Source organism: Nuphar pumila, chromosome 5 (assembly GCF_984573655.1).
Source record: "Nuphar pumila chromosome 5, dmNupPumi1.hap1.1, whole genome shotgun sequence".
Taxonomy (NCBI): Eukaryota; Viridiplantae; Streptophyta; class Magnoliopsida; order Nymphaeales; family Nymphaeaceae; genus Nuphar; species Nuphar pumila.
In genome coordinates, this window is record NC_143253.1 from 67,897,203 (window position 1) to 67,907,137 (window position 9,935).

A 9,935-nucleotide genomic window follows, 5' to 3' on the forward strand; every position below is an offset into this window, starting at 1 on the left:
ACCATGTGTGTGGGAAGCATAGAAGAAGCATTGGAGAATCAAGATTCCCATGAAGTTTAGGAAGTGAGGAGTATCACGCTTCCAAAGCGAGTTTCCAAGAAGTGTGCTTCCCACCTACCTAAGAAGCTTCCGGTAAATCTGGTTTGTAATCCATTGGTTGGTTTCGTGCAGTATTTTCTCCTCTCATGACGTGTGACTTTGGCTCCTAGATAAAAGAGATGTGAACATATTTCATGATAACTGATGATTCTGAGTTCCTGAGAACAGCAGACATACCATTGTCTATGCAAGGAGAAATTCCAATGTTTATGACAAGCAATATGTTCACTTGTCTTTGATTGAATCCAGGTGTGTCGGCCTCACAATTGATTATTGTGAAGCTTGTCATCTTTTTGTACAAAGTAATGTCCCAGTCTGCGTCAGGTGGGTGTCTTGCTTCATTAGCTGTATTGTCTTATGTATATCCTAGAGGAAAAGTCCATGGAAATAGCCATCTCATGGTATGCGTTATAAGACAACCAAAATCCAGTATCAGGTAGAAGACTACGGAAGATAAGAAAACGAAATACCTCTGACTCCAGATATAGCACATTCAATGTATAGTGGGCAAGATGGGTTATGAACTTGTGCAAATATGTAGGTTGGAAATTCATTCTTCAAAGAAATTATTAGGGATTGTTAAACTTTTGTTGCAAAACATATGCGGCAACAGACTTTATTTTGTTCATTGGGGTCTTTGTGGTGAGACCAATAGCAGGCAAACCAGGCTTTAGAAAATGGATGGAAGACAGGCCCCGTGGTTGACATCATGTTGGTTCTTGGAGTTGTGGTGAGGGCAGAACAGGAATAACTTGCTTGATTCCAAGACTTCATATTTTAAGGAAAAAATGGTGAAATTCCTGCCCACTCCCAGGAGGAATATCTAGGTGGATGGAATGGCTAAATATTCTATTTGCCCTGATTACAGGTTCCTCATCAGTTTAAGTCCTCTACAGCATGGCAGCTTATGACAATTTCATGTCCAGTTATTGTCTCAATCTTTTGTAGGTTCCAGACTTCCAGTCCTCAACTCCATTGCTGGTTTTCAAACCCAAGCTTTTCGCTGCCAATGTCTTTGTCTTTGATGTAACACCACCTCCTGCCACATCATGACCTCATCTGCAACTGCTTGTAATTTTGATATACTATCTGTGTCTCCCCACTGACACCAATGTTATCTCCTCTTTATCAAACTTCTTGGTTCTGGCAGATGCCTTTGAGCGGAACAAGCCTTGGAGTCCATGTAGGGCTCCATCCTGTGCTGGGGTTAAATTCCAAGCTTCAGAACAGTCACATACAAAGGATGGTACCAGAATTGGCTTAGGTCCTTTTTTTGCTAATCTGCATTTCTAGACTTCTTGTTGCAGGGGTTATTGAGCCACGACTGAACGCGTGTCTGGTCTCATTGTTATGCCTACTGAGCAACTGCAGTTTAGACACTTTTGAATGTATAGTTTCCTGACAAGGTCACATGTTACCCATCTCTCAGCATGTAGGTTCAGGTGATTCCTCACTGCAAGACCAGCCACCTGGATTGTTGTTTATTTTTTTATTATGCTTATTATTATTATTCTCCTACACTGAAAAAACAAGAATAACTCCCCTGGAAGAATGAGAAGAATTAGAAAATGAATGCAGAGGGGATGTAGTTACTGCTAGGTTTTTAGCAATACCAGCTTCAGGTTTGGGAAGGCCAAACCGTGTGGTGAGATGACATTATGTCTTCAGAATGCCTTGAAGACTCTGGAATGGAAGGCAGCACATGGTGTGCTCATTGGGGAGGCTGCAGCAATGTAGTCCAAAAGCACATAATGTTTGGGGCTGCCTTGATTTTGATCCAAGAATCGTCACTTTTAACAATCCTCACATAAGGGAGGGAAAATGGGAGATGCTTGTCTCATGGCCTACTTCAATGCCAATCATTTTTCTGCTGCCGGTGCTTGAAGGGGATTTTTTATGGAGTTTCATGGTTGAATTTTGTGGCTGTAGGCGTGTTCATCTATGCCACGATGGTTGGATCTAGAAAGCTTCAAAAGTTAAGGCACTGACAGAGCATTAAGACAAAGCGAGTAAGTCAATGGAATGATAGGAACCTTTGAGTGGGATCAATTCCAATCCATCATGACTGGTGCATCACTTTGAACTTCAGCTGGAGTCGAGCTTGTCATTTGTCCACCTCATCACTTCCATTCTAGAAGATAATTCAATTGTCCGCCTTCCCTTAGTAGGGTCAAATCTGCAGGGGTCATGTAAATAGATAGGCCCCTTTCCTTCTGCCAAGTTGTTCATAAGACGCTTTCCGTTGTACGGTCCTTTGGAGCCAATGGTGTGGCACCTAGTGCGAGCTTTCTGACTTCCAGCTAAAATTTTAAATGGTCATGAGGTTACATTTTACGTTTATTCAAATAAGGGGATAAATGTTTTACCCAGAGGTTAAGGGTTGTATTATCCTAAATTAGGATCGAGTACAAAAACCTGTCATTTCATCTTTGTGCCCATGGATAACTGTTGCTGCTGCATCTATTCCAACAATTTTTCACAATTGTTGGTTTTCAGCACACATTTTTAGTGACTTGGTTATTGGTGTGAATAGGCTGAAGTCATTTGTATTGTGACTTAATCAAATGCTCTTGAGAACCTACTTGGATTTAGGGATGGCAGTGGGGTGGGGGACAAGGTCTCCACCCCCAGCCCGCCTCAAGATTTTATCCTCCACCCCCGACTCCATCCCCGGCGGGGAATGGATTTTATCCTCCATCCCCGCCTTCATCCCCGTTTCATGTCCTCCATCCCCGGTTTAAACGGGGATGAGGCGGGGCGGGGTGGGGATATTGCGGGGAAAAGTGGTCGGGGCGGGGTTGAGGCGGGGATGAGGCGCGGATCGTGGCGGGGATGGGGTGGGGCGGGGAAAAGTGCACGTCCATCCCCGCCTCCACCCCCAGACGGGGATGGATTTTAACCTTCGTCCCCGCCTCCATCCCCGTTTCATACCCTTCATCCCCGGTCCAAACGGGGCGAGGCCCCGCTTTCCCCCGGTCCACTGCCATCCCTACTTGGATTGTGTATCGGCAGGGAAGAATCTCTACTTGGATTCAATTGCATTTGCAGGGTTGCATGCATATGCATCCTGCCGAATTATTTGCTGAACACCATAAAGTATACAAAGGACACATGGAATTCATGTTATTTTGTTTCTTTTGATTCTCAGTTGAACTCCTGCCCATTTGAATTTTCATAGGTGTGTTGACAAATAAAACAAGTCAAATGCAATAAATGCTTTTCTAATTGTTGGGGGGTGGTACATTTCAGGTTTGGGAAGGGGCCTTCAGTGTTGGATATAAGAGTGGAATGCCAGGATTTGGAAAGGTTCTCCATCATCAACCGTTTTGCAAGGTTCCACGGTAGGGGCCCAGCGGAGGGAGCAACAACAGTGTCTGTAGAGAGTTCCGCTCCTGCCCCTGCTGCTGTTTCTTCGTCTTCATCATCCTCTGATGCTGTTGGTGTTGTGCCCAGAAAGTTATTCCCACAGAGATACGTGATTGCTGTCCCCATGCCACGAAATCTTCCCTTGGGGTTGCAATGTCACTCACTTTAATCATTAAATTAATTGATTTTTTCCCCTCTCTCTCTCTCTCTCTCTCTTTGTGGGTATAGAATCAAAGGAAAATTAAAATAATGAGTTACTACCAACCTCGTGTAATCCTTTCAAATGCTTCAGGCCTGTAGTAGTTTTTTGTTTTTTGTTTTTTTTAAATATGTTTTGAAAGTTTTAGACCAGTTTGAGTTTTGCTATCTAACCAAGCAGAGAGGGGCTTGGTGTTAGGTTCAATATAGACTTGAGGATTTGAAGCTTCTAGTGTACTATGAGGCAACTGGGTGCCGATGCTAGCTCACCCTTCATCCTCAGTGTAGGATGAATAGGTCTTTTTCCAGGTTGGCATGCTGAGGCTCGAGTTATTCAGATGCATGTTCTGATACAGAAAATTCAGGTGTCAATCCGAGTAATTTTGGGCATGAACTGGTGTACTTGGTCGGTTTACTTATGCGACAAGCTGGTTTGCCTCCAGAGTGGGGATCATCGACGTTCCTCTTATGTTCGACTGGTGAGCATGTCTTTTTCATGCTGGGTAGTGTTTGTTTTCACATGGGATAACAGACTTGAAACGTGGAGCCCTTGTAACTTATATATTGGGCGTTAAATGGTTGCCACAGAAACATCCAAGGAATGGCCTATGCGATTTAGTTCCATCAGATCTGCCTTCGATGCCATTCATCCATTTGATGAACGGCAGCCAGAAAACCATGGATGTATAAGTTGTTTCTTAGATGGGTCCCAAAAATTTTTGAGAGCCAAAGGGCATCTACAGCACAAAAATTGAACGGCTGAAACAAAAAAGAAACGAGATGTTCGTCAAATGGTTGAACGGCGTCACCTGATGCGCTCTAAAAAAAAATGGGTGTAGGGTAATCAGCAGAAATATATAGGGCCCAAAACGAAATTAACTTCCTCATCAAGCCAATCATCTGTAAAATAAGTCCCCTCTCTTGCTTTTCTTCAAAAACTTGAAAAAAAAAGTCCCGTCTCCTTTTTTTTGGATTTATAACCGGAAGAAACCACATTAGGGATGAAGACCTGGTTGTGCTGGCTCAGCCTGCCATACCTATGGTCTAAGTGCCGGCAGCATAAAACTTCGACGCTAGGACCCCTGGCCCCGATGGCTATGCTATGTTTTGGCTTGCGCAGAGGAGTGACGCCCATGGAAATCGAACCTTGACAGCCCCGGTCTAACAGCCAAGGCCCCACCCCACTACGCCAACCCCTTGGGGCAAAGTCTCCTGTCCTTGCACAAGGTGAATAAGAATTTTCTTTTCTTTTTCCAGAAGTTTATTTTGGTTAAAGATGTTCTTGTGTAACTCTGGTATATGGGCCATCATTGGGGCTTAGTTTTAGGCTATACTCATGGTGATTGATCTGAATATAGTCCAGATCATGACAGATCTGAATCGAACTAGGATTTTTAAGCAAAAGTGTGGATGTTGATGGATCAGATTGGGATTGAATACGTCCGAATTTGAATCTGATTAGGTGGATTTGGTAAAGTAGGTACTATCTGATTAATGATGGGATTGAGGTTTGATTTGCAGTTTTGCAACGAACCCCAGCCAAATCTGATTACATTTAAAACATATGAGATTAGCTACTCCAATCTGATGCAGTATAGCTGTTTTCCATCTGACTCCAAATCCGAACCTGAACCCGATCGGAGACAGTAATGCTTAGATCTGAACCGAGCCCCCCAAGACATAGGCCTCAATGCGAATTTGGATTGAATAAGATCTGACAAGGTAAAATCGAATCTAGATCCTAATGTTATATGATGATATTGGATCTAGTATAAAAAGCTTGGAGACGGGCATTTTACATGTAACAAATTATAAATGTTTTGATTTAGGTATATATTTTACAAGGATTAATATTTATCCATATCCAGGTCTGAAAAATGACAGCTTGTAACACCAAATCCGTTTCAATTACACAATCAGATCTTATCTTAATCACTGTATCTCAGAAAATTGCCATACCTGGATTAGAGGTCCAGTCGAATCTGATCCATTTGCACCATTAGCTTGGGGCCTTGCTGTTAGACACTCAAGATCTTTGTCAACCAGATGAATGAAGTCACATAGTCCAACTTAGCTAGGGATGTAAAGTGGTGGGACTTGGGTCAGATTTAGGCATTACCCAGTCCGACCTAATTGGGGATCTAATAAAATTCAGAGTTACATGAAATCATATAAAACCAGATCCGGATCTGCTAACCTAAAACCTGATACTTGATCGGACCGGGTTTTAGTTGTATTTATGTTTGAAAGCAAAACTAAATACCAAACCCGAATCCAATTATTAATTGGATCTGAATTTGGCAGCCGAATCCGGGTTGGATGTCGGGTTACATTCAACCCGTTGACATCCTTAAACTTAAGGGCCCATGTTTTCTTTATTTCAAAAAAGTTGTTAATTGAGCCAGCAAATTTAGCTTGCGTCCAGCCCTGCATCCCTTACCATAAGGCTATGCTTTGCACCCCTTACCGCACGGCTGAAGCTGGATGCACTCTTTGGTTGCAAGGGGGACAAGATTTGTTTTGGTAATGAAGAACTTAGCCTAGGGGATGCTCGGTGCGATAGCCCTAGCTTACTGAACTCTCAATAAATGGGTTCAATAAGACAGCTAGGTCAAGGTTAGGGCTGGGAAACGAGATGAGCACAAACATGGCAGGCTTGGCTCGTATAGGCTCATTTTACATAACACACACACACACACACATATATAATACATATTATATGTATTTTATAAATTTATTATATATATATATATTATATGTATGAAAAACTAGAATATGTAAACCAGCAAAATATGTAAACTGGTATGAACCGAGATTTTCATAGTTTTTTTTTATCTAAAACCAAGCATCTAGATCGCATCCGTACAGTGAAATTTTAGAAAAAAAAAGCTATGAAAATCTCGGTGCATACCAGTTTACATATTTTGATTACCCTTGTACGTATTGTAAGACCTGGGAATTTTCTGAGAAAAATTCAATGCGAGATGTAATTTCATAATGCAATTATCTCTCTCTCTCTCTCTCTCTCTATATATATATATATATATATATATATATATATATATATATATTCTCCATAATTATACTAAATTCCTAAGTTTTATTCAAATTACATAAAATTAATTGAATTGTACATCAAAGATTTTAAACGATTTAAAAGCCTTTCATTTTACGTAATTTGATAAAGAATTGAGGTTTGAGAAATTCTTAAGTTTTACCAGAATTTAAATTGAGCATTTCAAAAAAAATATAATAACTCTAAGTGTAATTTTTAATAGAACAAAAATCGATTATTTTTTTTAGGGTTTGTTTGGGCTCGACTCGGAGAGCTCGAACCTAGAACCCAACTAGGCGTGTTTGACCAGCTGGGCGGTGGCCCAGTTGTAATTACCATAATGTTTTATAAAGGAGCAAGAAACTCATTAGCCATAGGGGCGGCAACCCTATGACAGTTTTGAAAGAAAAGCTAAAAAAGAAAGAAGGATAGATGCCTATTGGTTATAGGGGGGGGGGGGGGCAGCCTTGGGACACCTTTTGATTTTTTAAAAAAAAAAACCAAGAAGGCATAAGAAACCTTAGTTAATGGCATTTTTGAAAAGTTTTTAAAGGATTTCAAATAAGAGAATCCTATAGGGGGCGTGAGAGGCATACTTGAGATATTTCAAGTATGTCATTGCCTAGGTGGGTGTGAAACACATCCCAACCATTCCTTTTTTGAAATCTAATCCCAGCCGCACATTTATAAATGACCTACCTTCTTAAGCATTTAAGAGAAAAGAGAGAGAAAGAAAAGGGCAATTTTTCTTTCTTCCTCCCCCCCCCCCCTCTCTCTTACCCTCCCAACCGAAAACCATGGACCCTAGAGCTCCACTTGGTGCGCCAACCGTACCTCCATTGCATTCTTCTTCTTTGAGCTTGGGTGTGTAGCGGAGGGTACCGTGCTCGTGGGACTCTCTCTACACGGCAAGCCTTTGAAGACCCATTTTCATCTCCCTTCGTCGGATCTTCGAAATAGCAAGGTGAGAATTTCTATAACTTTGATTTTTTTTTAAAAAAAAATGTATCTCTATGTGCAAGTAGTATCCTCCAATGCATTTTGTGAAAACATGGTGGATTAGGTATGTAAATGGTTGCATCCTTTTGTTTTTCATTCGATGAATGTAATGCACATGAGTGACTCACACACGCACAATCCCTACTTCATGTTGTGCTCCTCTTTATCTTTGTGTTTCGACCCACACCACGGTTGGGTGACCACAACCTCTTTATGGTCGTGTAGACCTCAAGCCCATGGATGTGAAACCGGTGGAGGGTGGTTGGAATGCACCCTCTCAGCCTTGAGTGCTAGGGTTGCCCATTTTCTGCACCCTAGCTTGCAAAAAAAACAACGCATATCTTTTTTTGGTAGGTTTTCCTTTTGTTTCCAGATTTCGGGCTCCAGCTGGGAGACCCAGACCAAGGTCTGAACCATGTGGTTTAGACCAGGTCGGTCTGACCACCAGCATGGCCTTGGTCTGACCTTGTATGGGTCAGACCCGGGTGCCTTTCTTGGCCTTTGGGCGGCTGCCGCATGGCAGGCGCACCCACTCGGCTAGGCCGAGTTGGGTGCAGCCCAGGAAGCCCTAGTGCGGCCCCGCAGCCCCTGTTGCACTTTGCTGGCACCTGCCTTAAACCCCGGATGCACCCAACCCCGCCTTTTCCTTCCATTCTCCTTGGTGCCCAGCAGAACACTGCAGTCCTAGCTGCATGTGGGCTGCAGCCGTTATGGTACCAACCGATGCCCAGTCGGCTACACCTTTCCGTTAGCTTGGCACCCGGCAGCCCCTAGTGGGTAGCACTTTGCCACAACACAAAAAGCACTGTGTTGGACCACGTATGCTTGCCCCACCTTTCCTGCGAAAGCCCAGTTTACAACAGCACCTAGCTAACCTTAGTACCCTATGGTTTTTTTGTTTTCACAACACTTACCTTGCTGTTGCCATTTCTGCAAAATCCTGCCCAGCACGGGCAAGAACGGTGCACTTGCCCAACAAGTTTTTGGTCAGCCTCCTTCGCTAGTTGCAATTTTTTGCATTGAGAGCACCTAGGTGACAGCACCTTAAGTGCTGGTTTTTTCCTGCAGTAAAGACTTCCTGCCAGCACCTTATATGATGCAGAAGTTCTGCGGTAGTGGGCATTACGACAGTCAATCCCTTGATGCGTTTGACAACATCCTCATAGGGTTGGCAGCAAGCCTCTTGCTGCAGACTTTTCCTGCACAATGCTCACTAGTGGCAGCACACGCTTGCTGCCCATTTTCTGCAGGAAATATGTGTCGCGGCAGCGCAATGCTTGCTGCCCACCTTCTGCTGGAATGTGTACGGCAGCAACATGTGCTTGCCGCCAAGTGCCTACAGAAATTTCATTTGTTGGCTGCACTTGCTTGATGCATTTTTCCTCCTGCACACGGATGCATTTTTTTTTAGCAGCACTACCCTGTTGTCTTCCTTTCTAGCATATGGGTGTTTGTGGCAGTACCTCGGATGCTGCCACTCTGTTGCGAAGATACGTAGGCATGGCAGCAAGTGGGTTGCTACAGTTTTTCCTATGCTATTCACACACGCTTAGCAACTTATAGCTGATGCAGTTTTCATGCATCGCCGGTGCTTTTGGGTAGCACCTTGGCTGCCAATGTTGCGGCAGTTAGATCACAGCTTGGACAATATATAAATATAGGTAGTTGCTGCAAATTCACTACACCTACGACATCATTTGGCTGCGTTTACACTTTTATTTAAATAGCGTAACTCGAGCCCAAACGAAGGTTATTGCAACCTGAGTATGATGTATCACGCTCATTTCTAGGCATGGTTGTGAATTTTTCGATTTTAAACATGACATTCAAGTGTTATAGCTTTTTCACAATATGCGTGATAAAATGTCTTATGTCACGTGCACTTGTCACACATCTTGACACGATTGCAAGTATACCGATGAGCATGATGTGACATGAAAATATCAATGTTATAGCATGCATGAACACTTGTCACTTGGCGCATCATGTCACTGAACTAAAATATGTTGAATTGAGCATGTTTATAAATCAAGTGTCTTATATTTAACGATGTTTCTTAGCATACAATGAATGCTTAAATGGATTCATGTATGTTTACACTTGACACATGATGCACACTTGACACTTGATTCATCCTGAAAATGCAAAGGGGACTTGGGGCACATGGTAGGGGAATAACTGTCTTTTGAGACTTGTTGAATGTTGAAACTCCATGGCG

At 42.8% G+C, this 9,935-nt stretch overlaps 1 protein-coding gene across 5 annotated transcripts in view; it reads left to right on the forward strand.

Moving 5' to 3' along the window:
• The window catches only part of LOC149837744 (uncharacterized), a 65,424-nt gene extending 61,695 nt beyond the window's left edge, over positions 1 to 3,729 (forward strand). For all 5 annotated transcript variants that reach the window (XM_090006196.1, XM_090006198.1, XM_090006197.1 and 2 more), the window contains one exon: positions 3,349 to 3,729. In XM_090006196.1, the coding sequence (XP_089862322.1) occupies positions 3,349 to 3,634 (286 nt within the window). In that variant the 3' untranslated portion in view covers positions 3,635 to 3,729. The remainder of the gene's footprint in view (positions 1 to 3,348) is intronic.
• The last annotated feature ends 6,206 nt before the right edge of the window (positions 3,730 to 9,935 follow it).